The sequence below is a fragment of the Rhinichthys klamathensis genome, unplaced genomic scaffold, assembly GCF_029890125.1.
Source record: "Rhinichthys klamathensis goyatoka isolate OS25496 unplaced genomic scaffold, OSU_Roscu_1.1 h1tg000080l_1, whole genome shotgun sequence".
In the NCBI taxonomy this organism is placed as follows: domain Eukaryota; kingdom Metazoa; phylum Chordata; class Actinopteri; order Cypriniformes; family Leuciscidae; genus Rhinichthys; species Rhinichthys klamathensis.
In genome coordinates this window covers 545,001-562,500 of record NW_026606622.1, presented here as the reverse complement: position 1 = coordinate 562,500, position 17,500 = coordinate 545,001, and the positions used below count along the sequence as shown (strand labels likewise).

The following is a 17,500-nucleotide window of genomic DNA, read 5'->3' as shown; positions in this document are numbered from 1 at the left end:
AATCTTTCTGGAGATTATTTTCTTAATAACAAACTTAATGCAGTCAATCAATCTTTTTTGTGGCTGTGCAATTTTTTTAATTATTTTAATGAAATTAAATGATTATTATAGTTATTTTGACAGACCAAATTGGAATATATGAGTCTTGATGGCTTAGAAATATTAGATAGAATGACATTTGAGTTAGTCTAGTTGACATCTGGCTGTTTAAATTTGAATTTTGACAGTTGGAGTTTGAATTTTGATTATTTGTTTATTTCTTTTTTGACAGTTGGAGTTTGAATTTATATATATATTTTTTTTTATTTTGACAGTTTGAAATTAGAATTATTTTAATTTTGACACTTGAAGAGTTTGAATTTAGAATTTTTTAAATTTGACAGTTGGAGTTTAATTTTGTTTTTGTTTTTTATTTGACTGTTGGAGTTTGAATTTAGAATTTTTTTTTTTTTTTTTTTAAATGACAGTTGGATTTTGAACAGTCTTGGCTCGTTTGAACATCCGTCCGTGTAAATCTGCGGTATTTCCCGAGTGTGTGTGAGCAGGGGATTTGAACGCAACAGTTTGGATGGTGTGAAAGTGTTTCTCCTGTGGATCAGAAGTCAGGGCCGGACACACGGGCTCTTCTGCTCGGTGTCAGGGGTGAGTTTGCCGGGGAACTGATCCCGGTTCCCCGTGTTAACCAGCGCACACATGCGTTAATCTCTTCAAAGCCCCTCGCGCACATCTGACTTTCAAATCCGAGTGTTTGTCTTGAAAATGGGCTCTAATCCCGATCCGAGCGACCCGTGAGACCAGCAGCTTTAAAATTCATCGGCGATTAGCGGAAACAGTAACGAGGCTCTTTCTCATTCATGGCGCTTGTGTAAATAACTGTGCTGTGATTGACAGCTGAGGTCTGTGATTGACAGCTGAAGAACGGGTCAGGCCGAGCGCGCTGCTTTTCATTTTTTGATGGATTCTGGCATGCTGTTGTTGATCGATAGTTACACTAACCAGCGTTTAACATTAGTGCACTTACTGTCTGTCCGAGAGCCTCCATTAATTTCTCCTGTGGTTCTAAAACACTCATATTTTGCTTTGCCATCACAAAAAAGGGCATTTTCCCGAGCGTAAAATAAATATATAAATGGAAAGCGCAGGGTCTCGTGCTCTCCGGGATAATTGAATTGTGTTTGGGTTGGTTTGGTTTGGCTGACAGTAATCGCATCCGATGCTCGGGCCATTACAGCGAGCGCGCGCGCGTGCGTGTCTCCCGGTGACCGATCACTGCTGAATGCAGATTGAGCTAATGAGAGAGAGAGATTGATGAGAGAGAGAGAGAGGGGGATGAAGGATCGGGAAAGGATGAGACGCGACCCGTCTGTGTCACGCGCGTAAACAGTGACCCGTCTGAAACCCTCCGGGCGCGCGCGCTGGCGGACAACGGGTGGCGCGAGACATTTGCTTTAATTTAGTACGAACAAAACTTTTCATTTGTTTGTTTGAACATTAATGTAGGCTAATTTCAACAAAAAGTCTCGTTGAAATTAAAGCTGAATCAGCAAAATAGATATTACTAGATTTAAATAACGCGGAATCTGTCACTTCTGCTTTTATTTTTCATTACACACGCACGATGTAAAATACCAAATTAACAGTGAGTTGAATCAGACAATACTTCATTTAATTTTATATTGTTTTATTTCGTTAATGTTTCCTTGGCATCGATGGTTCCCATGGCCATTTATTTACTTTTTAACATCCATAAAATATTTCCACTGCACAAAATATTATTTTGATTACAATCTCCTAGGGGGGGAAATGGTTTTGGGAACCCACTGCATTATAAAAAAAAACTATTTGAACCTTTATTTTAAAGAGTGTAATATTAAATACATTAGTAGCCTATTCCTTCGTTAAGTTGTATATTAAAAATGTCTCAGAATTACATAATTCATTGCTATTGAGTAGCTATTAAACAATGAAATCTGTAACAAGATGTAAAACGCGTTCTGAATCTCGCACACACACACACACACACACACACACAGGTGTTCTCGGCGCTCTCCTCAGGTGTGTACGGAGATGATGAACACGTGCTGAAAGGTTCCGGTGTCCGTGAAGACTTGTTGCTGTCGTGTGTATCTCGTCACTTTCCGGTACAGTCGTTAATCTGCGCGCGGGATGCGGACGCTGATGGATGAAGTTTGAGACGCGCGTCAGCCGAAATCATCCAAACGCGCCGTGAGGCGCACGCCCGGGGCCGCGCCGGGATAACCAGGTTACGCGCGCATAGAGAGGGTTACAGGGTCAAAAGTCAAACGAAAACCCGAAACGAATCAATGACACATATGGTTAAAAATGACACATTCAGCTGCATGGAAATACATTTTGTCCCTGATTTGATAAAGGTATAAATGCGATTATTATTGCATAATTTGAAACGTGATTTAAATATGACCATTTCATGTAGGCCTATAATGCGCTATAACAGCACGGATAATATCCATGTCTAATTAATATTGTTTAAAGAGTTCGGATAAACTCGCGCGTAATAGTGAGTGACAGCAAACAGATGCGCGTGACTGTGAGCAGCAGGTTTCCGTCGAGTCATATCTGATGAAAACAGATCGAATAAACGCGTGCAATTAACGACTTCAAGTCATCAGTAATTAGCATTTCATCGTTTATTTTAATTTTACGATCATTTTATTTCATTCGGCCTCTAAATGCAGCGTTGGGGGGAGGGGGTTAAATAAAGGCCATTATTTCCGAAATCTAATTAAACTTCATCTCACACTACCAACCAGAGCCGCATTAAAGCTAAAACAATCCCACAATTCATTTAGCATGAGGAAAACGGACCCATTTGCCCGCTCTTGAAAAGTTGCCCATCCTCGCCTTAATGCCATTAGTCTTAATAGCCATTAATAGTCATTTATTTAGAGTTATATTTGCGCGCGCGCGCGGGTGATGCGCGCTTCAGGTCTCGTTTAAACCAGAAATAAAATGCAACAAAGGAGCATTAGATGAAATAGTGAAGCACAAGTGTAGCAGATGATGCTGGAAAGGGTTAAGGCGGAGGTGCATTAGAGATGCACGGAGAGTGTGTGTGTGTGTGTGTGTGTGTGTGTGTGTGTGTGTGTGTTGAGGGAGGAGGATCTCAGAACTGAGACATTGTCATGCAAACACAGACCACCGCCTCGCCATTGTCTCCCGGACTCCAACTTTATTATAAACACACCGAGCAGCAGAGCCGCGGAACACACCGAGACACACACACACTCCTCGAGCGGACCTTCACACACACCTGCGTCTCCATCATTCCGCCCTCCACATGTACAAAATGGATTACTCGTATCTGAACACGTACGACTCGTGCATGGCGGCGATGGAGGCGTCGGCGTACGCGGACTTTAACTCGTGCAGTCAGAGCAACGCGTTCCAGTACAACCCGATCCGGAACGGGTTCAGTTCCAGCCCGGGCTGCGGAACGCTCGGGTCCGCCAGCTGTGCACTGGGTGCGCTGAGAGAACACCAGCCCGCGCCCTACTCCACAGGTGACACACACACACACACACACACACACACACATGCATGTGCGAGAACTAAAACACTTCATATGCAATGCAACTTGAAAATAAAGCAGGTGTGGAATGTATATTCGTCAGCAGTAATCACGCTAAACTATCCATTTGTCTTTGTTTAACATATAGCCTAGAACTCGTTCTGAATGTAGCGATTATACGTCATGACTCACTGTTTAAAAACGTTCCAAAAGGTTTCTTTTGTTTTTTATGACGTAGAATTCTAATGACGTTATTTGGAACTTTCAGCGATCAGTTCCTAAAATAACCGTTTTTTTTAATTAGTGTGAACATTTTTATAAAGAATCGTTTGTGCATTCCATCGATTCTTCGATGCCGATAAAGAACCGTTATTTTGTATATTTGATACAAATGAATCTTTAATTCGGATAATTGATATACCCAGTTGCAAAAATCAAACGATAATCCTATAGCTTTGCGAGTTTGCGTTTAAGGCTAATTTAATTCAATTAGCCTAAAACTCGTGTCATATAATCTGAGGCGCAAATCAATTTAAAGTAATTAATTGAATTATGTCTTACGGATCTATAATTAAAAAGAGCGTTTATTGGACAGAAGAAATAAATGAGAAACGATCCTGTCTCGCCTGATATTTCTGTGCGGTAAATGTAAATCATTGGCTTGTGTAATTATTATTGCATTTTCACATCAGAAAATGTGTGACTTATAGGGAGTCTGTCGTTGTAAAACAAAATGCATAATTTAATTATAATCATAATAAAACAAATGCACGGACGCATTCCTCAAATATATTTTATGGCACTTATTTATACCCAATGAAACGCAGAAACCATTAATTTTTCTTATTTAAAAAAATAATATTAGACATAAATGTGCAATATTTACAGAATCCACTTGTTTCTCTGCACTGCTGTTAAACGCGTCATCATGACTCTCCCGGTGTCGTTGATCTTTCAGTCCCGTACAAGTTCTTCTCGGACCCGTCCGGTCTGAACGAGAAGCGCAAGCAGCGGCGGATCCGCACGACCTTCACGAGCTCGCAGCTGAAGGAGCTCGAGCGCGTGTTCGCGGAGACGCACTACCCGGACATTTACACGCGCGAGGAGCTCGCGCTGAAGATCGACCTGACCGAGGCGCGCGTGCAGGTGAGGCGCATGCACGCGGAGTATATTCAGAAGTCATCACTGAGTGCAAAATCATCTAAAAATATAAGACCATAAATTGTCATCTATATTGGATATTCTGGGCCTCTTCCAGATGTAATTAATTTAGATGTATCGCGGCTGCATTGGTCACGTGTATATGCATGCGTTAATAACACTTCACAATGAAAAATATTGGTAAGGCTTTATTTTACACTGTCCTTGTGCATGTATTAGGCTATGCATCATTTAGTACATGTACGCTCTAAAAAAAAATGCTGGGTTGTTTTAACTCAATTTTGGGTCAAATATGGACAAACCCAGCCGTTGGGTTACACTTTTTAATTGCATTTTTAATCCAACGTTTGAGTTTGTCCATATTTGACCCAAAATTGAGTTAAAACAACCCAGCATTTTTTTTAGAGCGTACATGTACTAAATGATGCATAGCCTAATACATGCAAACCAAAATCTAGTAAGTACATTTACAGTAGTTTATTAATATTACTCAGTACTGACATAATAACGCTGTAACAATGACACCTTAAAATAAAGAGTAACCAAAATATTTCTACAGCATTTATTCATCTTATAGTTCAAATCCAGCGTCTTACAAATAAAGGTTTCAAAAGGGTTTTTGCAGCGATGCAATAGAATCATTTTTTGCTCTTCAAATAATCTTAAAAGAACATATAGTTCTATATCTATATTAGAGCTATATATAGTTCTAATTCTATAGTGTGAGGAATATTTTAAAGAACCTTTAGGATGTTAAAGGTTTATGAACCATCGATGCTAAAAGAAAGAAAGAAAAATTCTTAATATTACTCATTACTGAAATATATAATTACACTGTAACAATGACACATTAAAATAAAGAGTAACCAAAATATTTCTAAAGCATTTATTCATCTTATAGTTCAAATGCAGCGTTTTATAATAAAGGTTCCAACAGGGTTTTTTTGCAGTGATGCAATAGAATCATTAAAGAATAATTTATTCTATAGTGTGAGGAATATTTTAAAGAACCTTTAGGATGTTAAAGGTTCTTCAAGGAACCATCAATGCTGATAAAGAACCTTTATTTTTAAGAATGTAACATCATTAAAATCTAAATTTGATATCTGTCAATATCCTTTAATAGACTAAACGGGAACATTAATACTGTAACAAATGTAATGCTCTTTCATTTCTATTTATTTATTTTATTGCAGGAATGCATACAGAAATTTTTACAAAATACACATATCGACAAAAAACAAAACAGATAAAAACAATATAAGACTAGATGAAGAAAAAAAGGTAAAGAAAGTAAAGAAAGACCTTATAATGGACCTTATGGGGTGTCTTCAGTAATTTAACATCTTTCATCTTTTCTCTCGTCCCCACAAATAATCTTTCATGGTATCGACACTCTTCCTCAGGTTTGGTTCCAGAACCGACGGATCAAGTTCCGTAAACAGGAACTATATTATATATATATATCACTCTAAAAACTGCTGGGTTGTTTCAACCCAACTTTGGGTCAAATATGGACAAACCCAGCCGTTGGGTTACATTTTTAAATGAAAGTTTTTAACCCAGCGTTTGGGTTTATCCATATTTGACTCAAAATTGGGTTGAAACAACCCAGCATTTTTAGAGTGTATATATATAAATTAAATAAATGAATACCTTTTTTTACAATAAAAGTGAACCTTCACTGGACTGTGACTGTGTGTTCCTCTAGATCTGCTGTACTGTAGACACACACTCTGTACTCTAATTAAATGTGACTTGACTTAAAGATGAACATTAATACTATATTTTTAGTGTGTAACATAATTCAAATCAAACAATTGTGTCCGATAATATCATTTAATAGACAAAAAAGTGAACATTAATGCTGTAGGAAATGTGATTCTGAATGATACCGTGGCTCTTCCTCAGGTTTGGTTCCAGAACCGGCGGGCCAAGTTTCGTAAACAGGAACGCGCCGCCAACTCTAAAGGAGCGAGCGGCACCAAGAAGCCCGGAGAGACTCGCTCTTCGTCTGAGGATGACGAGTCCAAAGAGTCGACGTGCAGCCCGACCCCCGACAGCACCGCGTCTCTCCCCGGGTCCGGGAACATGGGGAGTCCCGGCACCGGCAGCCTCAGTCCGAGCCCCGTCTCCGGCTCCGTCTCCGGCTCCGGCTTCACCAGCGCCTCCATCTCGCCCTCGCTCCACCAGGGCCTGAAGAGCTCGCCGTGGCCCAGCCTCGGCTCAGCCGGACCCACGCCGGACCTGCTGAAGGCCTGGCAGCCCGCGGACAGTGTGGCGTCCGGGCCGTTCGCCGGCGTCCTGTCCACCTTCCACCGGAAACCCAACACAATCAAGACCAACCTCTTCTAGAGATACCGGTGCATCTCAGTCTCGCCTGGGTCACTCGTGTAGAACTGGACTCGCTGTTCAACCCGTCAGTAAGGTCTCATGTGCTGGCTCTAGTTAACACTGAACTCATCCCACTCTGAAAAATTCTGGGTTGTTTCAACCCAAGTTTGGGTCAAATATGGACAAACCCAGCCGTTGGGTTACATTTTTAAATGGCATTTTTAATCCAACGTTTGGGTTTGTCCATGTTTGACCGAAAATTGGGTTGAAACAACCCAGCATTTTTTAGTGTACCCTGGACTAAATAAGCATGTGTTAGTACGACATACTGAGAACATACGAGGGGATCATTTTATCGGTTTACTTTTAACTCATTTTAAATTTGAATTAAATTGTAAGAATTAAGCAGCTCATAAAGATACTTTATCACTAGGAAAAAAAAGAAGTATTATGTCAAGTCACCTTTAATATAGTCAACATTTATACAGCGCTTTTAACAGTACAGATTGTTTCACAGCAGCTTTACAGTGATAACAGGAGATTGTTTTGGCTTTATGACCGCTCTAGAATAAAGTTATTGTCCAGATAAAGTTAGTTTTGATTGAGTACAACATACTGAGGAGAAAAGGTTCTGGTAACACTTTATTTTACAGTGTCCTTGTTACATATGTTACAGTAATAACAGTAAATTATGCATAATTCATGCAACTAACCCAAACCCTAACCCTATAGTAAGTGCAGGTTCATCAATATTACTCAGTACTTAAATATATAATTACACTGGAACAATGACACCTTCAAATAAAGTGTAATCAAGGTTCTAAATGGAACCTTAAAGGGGATCATTTTATAGATTTAGTTCTAATTAATTAATTTAGTTTGAATTTTAATTAAATTCTATGAACTCAGCAGCTCATTCACTCTAAACAATCCTGGGTTGTTTTAACCCAAAATTGGGTAAAATATGGACAAACCCAAATTGGGTTAAAAATGTAATTTAAAATTTTAACCCAACTTCAACTTTCACATTCAACTGTACATTTTTTAATTACATTTTTTAACCCAACATTTGGGTTTGTCCATATTTGACCCAAATTTGGGTTGAAATAACCCAGCATTTTTTTAGAGTGTTTATCACTAGTTTTATGCAATCATTTAAAACTTTTGTGTTTTCTGTTTAGTTTTATAAGGCATGCTCTTTATTAACTCATCAGAACGTAACACGTTACAGTAAGGTTCATTAGTTAATATATTAACTAACATGAATAACAATGAGCAATACATGTTACAGTGTGTATTAATATTTGTTAATGTTAGTTAATAATAATCCAGCTGTTCATTGTTTGTTCATGTTAGTTCATTAACTAATAATGTTTACAAATACAACCTTTGATTTTAACAACGTATTAGTAAATGTTGAAATTAATATGAACTAAGATTAATAAATGCTGTAGAAGTATTGTTCATTCTTAGTTCATGTTAACTAATGAACCTTATTGTAAAGTGTTCCCATTAGAATTTACAGGGAGTTTTAACAGTTCTACGGTATTTAATAATCATAGTTAATGTTGATGTCAATTACTAATACATTTTTAACATTAAAAGTTGTATTTGTTCAAATAAAGGGAAAAGCTTGTTCAATAGGTAACAAACTTTTCCGTTCCACAAATTAAAGTAGTTTTGGTTCTTCTATGACATCACTTTTGGATTAAAAGTGTAGCTTTTAAACTAACATCATCAAACAATGCGCAACTGTGATTTTCATAAACTAACATTAAGAACGGTTCATAAATGCTTTAATAATATATTTCACATTATTAGGTCATGTTAAGTGTTGCAGTAACTAAAGTCAACAAATGAGACCTTATTGTAGTGTTTAACTTATTGTCATGTTGAACTCATGGGCGCTTCTGTTGTGTGTGTGTGTGTGTGTGAGGGAGTGTGTGTTTGTTCTACGGTCCATCTTGTGTTCATCTCTTGCAGCTGCGATGTTTTTCTCTTTATGTTCACAAGAGGATCTTTAACCCTGAAGATCTGCATCATCAGCGCTGGAATGAATTGCCATTGTCAGTAAATTAGTTCCTCATTTCCTCTTAATTGAAGGTCCAGAAACATTTAGTCCAGCAGGAGCTTCAGAACAAGAAATCAATTCTGAAAACATGCGTCCGTGACCCGGCACAGAAACGTCTTTCCTCTCACTGATGCATTTATCATGTGGTTCTTCACTGAAGCTCTTTGAAGACAACAGTGTGTGTGTGTGTGTGTGACCCCAGAAACAAGCATAGTTAAGCCACTTGTAGTTAATTTATTGAAGAAAAAAAAAAAAAAAAAAATGTTGGGACTTTTTTTATGCTAGGCTTTTATTGAGAAATATTTTGTAAATATTAATATAAATATGATGTAGTTTCTTCTTTTTTTAATGTTTACTGGCTCCAGTGCACGCCATGTGTTTCATGAATGATATGCTGTATATAATCCATAAAAATGACAAAATAAAGACAGTTAAAATGAACATCTCCAGTCTGATTGAGTTCACACGCAGGGAAGCACGGAATATTACCGAATATTATAATGAGGAAATATTTTACAATTTGTGTTTTGAAAAGACAAGAACTTACAAATGTCTTCATATCGTTACAAAAAAATCAACGCAAGTGTCATTTGCACAAAAGACGCACACTGTTTGAAATTTTGTTTAAAATGCTTGATTTAAATTCTGAAATATTATTCTTATATTTGTGAATAAAAGCCTAAATTCAATCTGTTCATCATATAAAGTGATGACTTTTTCAGATTTATCAATGATGTAATGTTGAATTTGTTAGACAATAGCATGTCATTTTATTCTCAATGAAATGAACTTCTAGACATCCACACACTTTGATTGATTACATTAAGCATTGCAAACATTTTTTATATCTCAAGTTTTCTGAAGTGTTGTTTAAAAACATATGAGGCATTACCTAAATAAATAGGCACTAATTTGCTAGATTTCTAGAACAAAAATCTGAACATTTGATAAAGCCAGGTTAAAAATTCTTGTTTTTACAGAGGGATATCTCTTTTTATGATTCCATAAAGCAGAAAATTATTGTTAAAATGTTGTATATAAAATCAGGCAAATTATATATGAACAAACCCCTCAGTAAAATCCTTCAGAATATAGATATGAATAAAACTCTAAGTTTTGGTGTGTATAAGTGGTGCTGAAGTGGAGGACAAAACTCATTTTTGAGAACATGGCTTTTAAAGATATGTACTGAAATTGTAATCTACAGACGCTAATAGATGGCGTTATTAAAATATACACTTAAAAGTTCTATTATGGGATGTTTTCTTTCCATTAGACTGATAAAACACTTAATGAAAAGCCAAAAAGGACTTCAACAACAACATCCGAGACGCTATTAGGATTTATATAAAGAAATTTTTTTCCTTACGATTTCTGTTAATGCAGACCCAGTTGATTAAAAGAGATTGAGAAAAATCCTGCATTTCACACACTTGATCTGATGAAATATTGCTGACTATATACTAATATTACTAAATATTATATATGAAAATGGCTGTTTATTTTAGTTATTTTTACACAAAAAAATCACTTTTTTCAATTTTCCTGGTTTGTAATGTATTGAATGATAATCTATAAACCATGGTTTATAGATTATAAATTTCAGTTTATTTATGCTGATAATTAAATTTATTTACAAATTCCACAAAATGTTTACTTCAAGCTCAATCAGACACTTTCTTTTACTGGACATAATTGTAGTTTTTATTAAACTGAAAAAGAAAAGAACAAACATTAAAAGGACAGTGATTTAACAGTCAAACACAAGTATTAACTTACAACAACTGAGTTAAACTGTTAAAAAGGATTATACAGCAAATAAATGAATGAAAGGGGGAAAACTTCTTAAGTTAAAACTCAATACACAAACAATTGATATCTAGACTAATTCTGCTACATGCATTTTAGGAGAAACACCCATAATTATAACATTAAAGTCTGTTAAATAAAACAAAGCTATTGTGATGAAGAGAAAGACTAGGCTTGTGTTTCCACAGAGTGCTTCGTTTAAAAGAACGAGGTAAAACTCAAACTAAACTCATCTTGAGATTGAGAAACACACTCAACTCTTTTAGAAATTCATCAGCATTTGAATCTCACATCAGAATGAATGAGCAAGTAGAAAAAGATTCACATGTGATATATGACTTGAACTGTTTCCTCTTGAATTCTCTCAGATGATGATGATGATGATGATGGTGGTGCAGCGCCACCTGGTGAGAGGATTGTGTTATAGCCATCTTTCCCTCAAACCAAACCTCTGTGCAGGAGGAGGAGATTGTTAATGCTCCCAAATGACACACTGAACCGAGAGAAACGAACATCCCTTGCGTTGACAAACACACACAAACATACGAACACGCAAACTGCTTCAAGTCACGGCTGATTTTGGCTTATTTCCCTTTCCTTTAAAGTCACGAAACATGCACGAAAAACAAACTGTTATTAATAACTAACACTTCAGGAATGTTCTGATGTCACTTCCTCCAGACGACAGGAAGTGGAGGGCGGGGCTGTAGTGAAACATCCTTTTGACACGTCGACTTGTTTAAATAATATCACAAACTATAATGACATCAGATTAAATTAAAACCAGGTAAAATTCTAACAGTGCAAAGTTCAGTCCGGCCTGGATTGTGATTGGCTCACTTCTGCTGCTGCTGTTGTTGTTTTAGACTGGCCAATAGGATCTTCTTATGGGCGGGGTCACGAATGCCCGCCTCCTCCAGATCCTCCTCTGTGATGTCACTGCAGGAAAGACACGTGATTGGATGATGGTTTCATCTTTGTATATCAATCCAGCTCTTAATTGTAATTCTTAATAAAACTAAAACATTATGAAAATCTTAATCACAATGAACTATGATTGGCTTATTCAGAGCAGCTGAGAAACGTATCAGGTATTATGTGATATTTTACACCTGAATAATGTGACACTGATGAACTTTTATAGACATAACTAAAAGGAGGATACATTACTAATTCATAAATTGGAAAGCTGCATGACTCACCACATTTGTGAAAGGTTATGATACTTTTATGGAGCTTTTGCAATTTGCACCTTTTAATAATTTTATTAAAATATCAAATATTTTACCATTTATATTGTATTAAATTCCAATTACTTATTTCATATTATTATAGTAATAATACTGTACTACACAGTACTGTAAAATAAAAATATTTGATAATTATAATAATAACAAACTAATACAGAACAACAGTAAAATTACCATACTAATAATTATGGCTGTCTTAATTGTTTTCAAACATTATACCACAGAACTTATTTATTTTGGCGGGGAAAAAACAACGAATGATACTGACTTTAATAGACATCAAATAAAAAATACACTGTAGGAAACCTACTTAAAATAGGTTAAATTTAAAAAATTGGATACTACAACATTGAAGGTATTTTGCACCATTTACATTCTTATATTTTATAAAATTAAATAAATTAAACAAACCAATAATAATTACGATATTACATTAATAATACTAACCCTAATGTACTGTAAAATAAAAAAATATTTAATAATAATAATAATAATCATCATTTTATCTTACAAAACAACAGTACATATTACAATACCAATATTGATGGCTTTTAAACATTAAACCACACAGCTTTTATTTTGTCAGAAAACAAAATGACAGAACTTTAATAGACATTAAATTATAAATACACCTACTAAAAATAAGATAAATAACCAATAACAAAAATTGAAAACCTACATGACCACATTTGTGAAGAGTTATTACCCCTTTTGGATTTTTGCATATTTATGGCTGTCTTAATTGTTTTCAGACATTATACCACACAACTTTTATTTTGGCGGAAAACCAAATGACACTATTATTTAATGTCTATTAAATTCAAATACACCGTTGCATACAAACTTACAAAAAAATAAGAATAAATAAACAAGAACAAAAATTGGATACTACATGACCACATTTGTAAGATCCTGTGTTTATATTTCCTATGTTTTCTGGTGTATGATTTCTGTTGTGTTTCAGTAATGGCTACACACACTTGAACTTGAACAGGTTCGGGCAAAGGAAATAAGGGAGAAACAGATATCTTACCATCTTCTCTGTCATTTATGGATAAAACTTGTGTTTGAACGTTCAAGGTAACACAAGATAAAGGTTTAACAAGTGCAATATCATATGGGGCGCCGTTTGTAAAGCGGCTCACGCTGAAAATAACAGCAACGTTTTGTCACATTTAGCTTCAAACTATGTTTAAAAAACTGTTATGAATTTTTGACGGTCACTTTTTAGCACATTTACAACAATATTTGTCAACTTAGAGATATTTTAAATAGTTAAATCTAAATATTAAATGTTACACCTAAATGTTAAATGTTAAATCTAAATCTAAATGTTCAATCTAAATGTTAAATCTAAATCTAAATGTTAAATCTTAATTTTAAATCTAAATGTTAAATCTTAATGTTAAATCTAAATGTTGAATCTAAATCTAAGTCTAAATGTTAAATCTAAATATTAAATCTAAATGTTCAATCTAAATGTTAAATCTAAATCTAAATGTTAAATCTTAATTTTAAATCTAAATCTAAATGTTGAATCTAAATCTAAATGTTAAATCTTAATATTAAATCTAAATCTAAATGTTAAATCTAAATGTTAAATCTAAATCTAAATGTTAAATCTAAATCTAAGTCTAAATGTTAAATCTAAATCTAAATGTTAAATCTAAATATTAAATCTAAATCTTAAATGTTGAATCTAAATGTTAAATCTAAATCTAAATGTTAAATCTAAATGTTAAATCTAAATCTAAATGTTAAATCTAAATCTAAGTCTAAATGTTAAATCTAAGTCTAAATGTTAAATCTAAATCTAAATGTTAAATCTAAATATTAAATCTAAATCTTAAATGTTGAATCTAAATGTTAAATCTAAATCTAAATGTTAAATCTAAATGTTAAATCTAAATCTAAGTCTAAATGTTAAATCTAAATCTAAATGTTGAATCTAAATCTAAATGTTAAATCTTAATATTAAATCTAAATCTAAGTCTAAATGTTAAATCTAAATCTAAATGTTGAATCTAAATCTAAATGTTAAATCTTAATATTAAATCTAAATGTTAAATCTAAATATTAAATCTAAATCTTAAATGTTGAATCTAAATGTTAAATCTAAATCTAAATGTTAAATCTAAATGTTAAATCTAAATCTAAGTCTAAATGTTAAATCTAAATCTAAATGTTGAATCTAAATCTAAATGTTAAATCTTAATATTAAATCTAAATGTTAAATCTAAATGTTAAATCTAAATCTAAATGTTAAATCTAAATCTAAGTCTAAATGTTAAATCTAAATCTAAATGTTAAATCTAAATATTAAATCTAAATCTAAATGTTAAATCTAAATGTTTTGGGTGAAACTAAATATTTAACTAATATGCAAATTCAAAATGCCGGTAACCGGAAGTGCCAAAATAAAAGCTCGAGGAGGTCAGTGTGTGTTTATAGTGTCAAATAACAAATAAAAACCATCTCATCCGGGGAAATGGACTCTTTGACATGGATTATCGTTATAATAACTACCGGTACCTAAAATAATAAACACCTTTGGAGAAACTGTATTTGAAGAGTAGGCTACTTTGAGTTTTTAGTGTCACTTTTATGAAAGGTGCAGGACTTATGAGCTGTAGCCATAATCGCCAGCCACGAGGGGGCTCACTTTGACTGATCTGTCATGTTCGCTTGCATAAAACGTGTATTACAAACGTGTTTGTTATTTTAGGTAGGCTAGTTATTATCACGACAATCCATGTCCAAGAGTCCATTTCCCCGGATGAGATGGTTTTTATTTGTTATTTGACACTATAAACACACACTGACCTCCTCGAGCTTTTATTTTGGCACTTCCGGTTACCGGCATTTTGAATTAGCATATTAGTTAAATATTTAGTTTCACCCAAAACATTTAGATTTAACATTTAGATTTAACATTTAGATTTAACATTTAGATTCAACATTTAGATTCAACATTTAGATTCAACATTTAGATTCAACATTTAGATTCAACATTTAGATTTAATATTTAGATTTAACATTTAGATTTAGATTTAACATTTAGATTTAGATTTAACATTAAGATTTAACATTTAGATTTAGATTTAACATTTAGATTTAGATTTAACATTAAGATTTAACATTTAGATTTAGATTTAATATTTAGATTTAACATTTAGATTTAGATTTAACATTTAGATTTAGATTTAACATTTAGATTTAACATTTAGATTTAGATTTAACATTTAGATTTAACATTTAGATTTAGATTTAACATTTAGATTTAATATTTAGATTTAGATTTAATATTTAGATTTAACATTTAGATTTAGATTTAACATTTAGATTTAACATTTAGTTTTAAAATTAAGATTTAACATTTAGATTTAGATTTAACATTTAGATTGAACATTTAGATTTAGATTTAACATTTAGATTGAACATTTAGATTTAGATTGAACATTTAACATTTAGGTGTAACATTTAATATTTAGATTTAACTATTTAAAATATCTCTAAGTTGACAAATATTGTTGTAAATGTGCTAAAAAGTGACTGTCAAAAATTAATACCAGTTTTAAACATTGTTTGAAGCTAAATGTGACAAAACGTTGCTGCCGCTTTACAAACGGCGCCCCATAGAGTACGGATGTATTTGTGACTGACGTCTGTGACGAGTAAGAACACATTTGTCCTGCCACTATAATACAGTTAACATAGGACTTCACTTGTATTACAATGATATTTAATGGTGCTTCTGGATTTTTGCAATTTGCACTTTTTTGAAGCTTACAAACTGATGAGTGATGAAAGACATGTGTGACGTCAGCCGAGTTTCTCTCTGGTCAGTCGGTCATAGAAGTTTGGTACATATAACTTTATTTTCCTTCAAAGTCAAACATATCTCTTTAGAAATGTGTTTGAGACTCTTTTATCTCATGTTGGAGTGATAAAGATAATAATTGGGTTTTGTGTGTTGTATACGCATGTCACATGTATATGGAATTTGCTGTATTTCTTTTCTTTCTGAACATTGGTTTTGATTATTTTTACATGTATGATTTTCAACAGTTTTTGTGACCGGATGAATAATTCACGTCTGTTTGGAGTTTTCTCGTGTATCTCCAGTAAACGCTGCATGAGTGAACTAGCACACTGCAGAAATGCTTTTCTTAATCAGTATTTCTGTCTTGTTTTCAGTCCAAATATTCTTAAATCAAGAAGCATTTACTAGACGAGTAAAATGACAAAATAATTAAGTCTTGTTTTCTGGGGAAATGAATCGAAATGAAGTGAGTTGATGCTTAAAACAAGCAAAATGATCTGCTAATGGGGTCAGAAAAATAATCTAGTTTCTGTTTGAATTAAGATAATATTTTTCTGACCCCATTGGCAGATCATTTTGCTTGTTTTAAGCATCAACTCACTTCATTTCGATTAATTTCCCCAGAAAACAAGACTTAATATCTTATGTCATTTTACTACTTTAGTAAATGTGAGAAATGTTTGATATTTGGACTGGAAACAAGACAGAAATACTGAGTAAAGCAGTGCATAATGTCTTTGTGTGGTCCTTTCTGGGAGAATCGAATGAACGAATCAGTGGGGTTACACACACACACACACACACACACACACACACACACACACACACACACACACTGGGCCTGGCTTTTTCTAATACTCAGAGGGTATTCCCAAGTATGAGCCGTAGCGTGACTGACAGAGAGGGAACTATGCTTTACGCTGTGTGTGTGTGTGTGTGTGTGTGTGTGTGTGTGTGTGTCAGAGACTCGTACCTGAGGAACTCCAGATCGTCCCAGCCGTTGTGCAGAAGCCCTTCCTCATAATGCTGGAGCCCGAGCTTCTGGAGCCACTCGCCAACACTGTCCTCTACTGACACACTGCTGCTCTCGTCATGCCACAGGCCCTGCACACACACACACACACACACGCATGAAAAACGATACTATGGAAGTCAATGGGGTCCAATCCACTGTCTGGTTACCGACATTCTTCAAAATATCTTCTTTTGTGTTCAACGGAAGAAAGAAACTCATACTCTAACGGTGAGTAAATGATGACACAATTTACATTTTGAAGTGAACTAATCCCTTAAGATCCGTCTCATTTTAAAGACCCGTGGCAGATTATTGTTGAAGCAAAAAAAAAAAAAAAAGAGAAACCAAAAAAAAAAAAGAAAAAAAAAAAAGACAAATTTCCCATTAGATCCAGCAAAACTCAGCGGGACACAGCGGCTGGGTTTAGGGATTTGCAGTTTCTCAAATATTACAAGCACAAACACACACACATTTATTTTTATTACAC

The 17,500-nt window shown here is 34.3% G+C and overlaps 2 protein-coding genes across 2 annotated transcripts in view; one reads left to right on the top strand and one right to left on the bottom strand.

Annotated features, from left to right (window-relative positions):
- The first annotated feature begins 2,444 nt into the window (after positions 1-2,444).
- phox2a (paired like homeobox 2A) lies at positions 2,445-7,070 on the top strand. Its single transcript, XM_056251286.1, has 3 exons — positions 2,445-3,542; positions 4,509-4,696; positions 6,623-7,070. The coding sequence occupies exons 1-3, from the start codon at positions 3,320-3,322 to the stop codon at positions 7,064-7,066; spliced, it is 855 nt and encodes a 284-aa protein (XP_056107261.1). The 5' UTR covers positions 2,445-3,319; the 3' UTR covers positions 7,067-7,070.
- A 4,636-nt stretch (positions 7,071-11,706) lies between these two features.
- inppl1a (inositol polyphosphate phosphatase-like 1a) overlaps positions 11,707-17,500 on the bottom strand; it is a 51,110-nt gene continuing 45,316 nt past the window's right edge. The window contains exons 26-27 of the mRNA XM_056251285.1: positions 16,972-17,102; positions 11,707-11,864 (exon numbers count right to left, since the gene is read on the bottom strand). Coding sequence (XP_056107260.1) covers positions 11,762-11,864; positions 16,972-17,102 — 234 coding nt within the window. The 3' untranslated portion in view covers positions 11,707-11,761. The remainder of the gene's footprint in view (positions 11,865-16,971; positions 17,103-17,500) is intronic.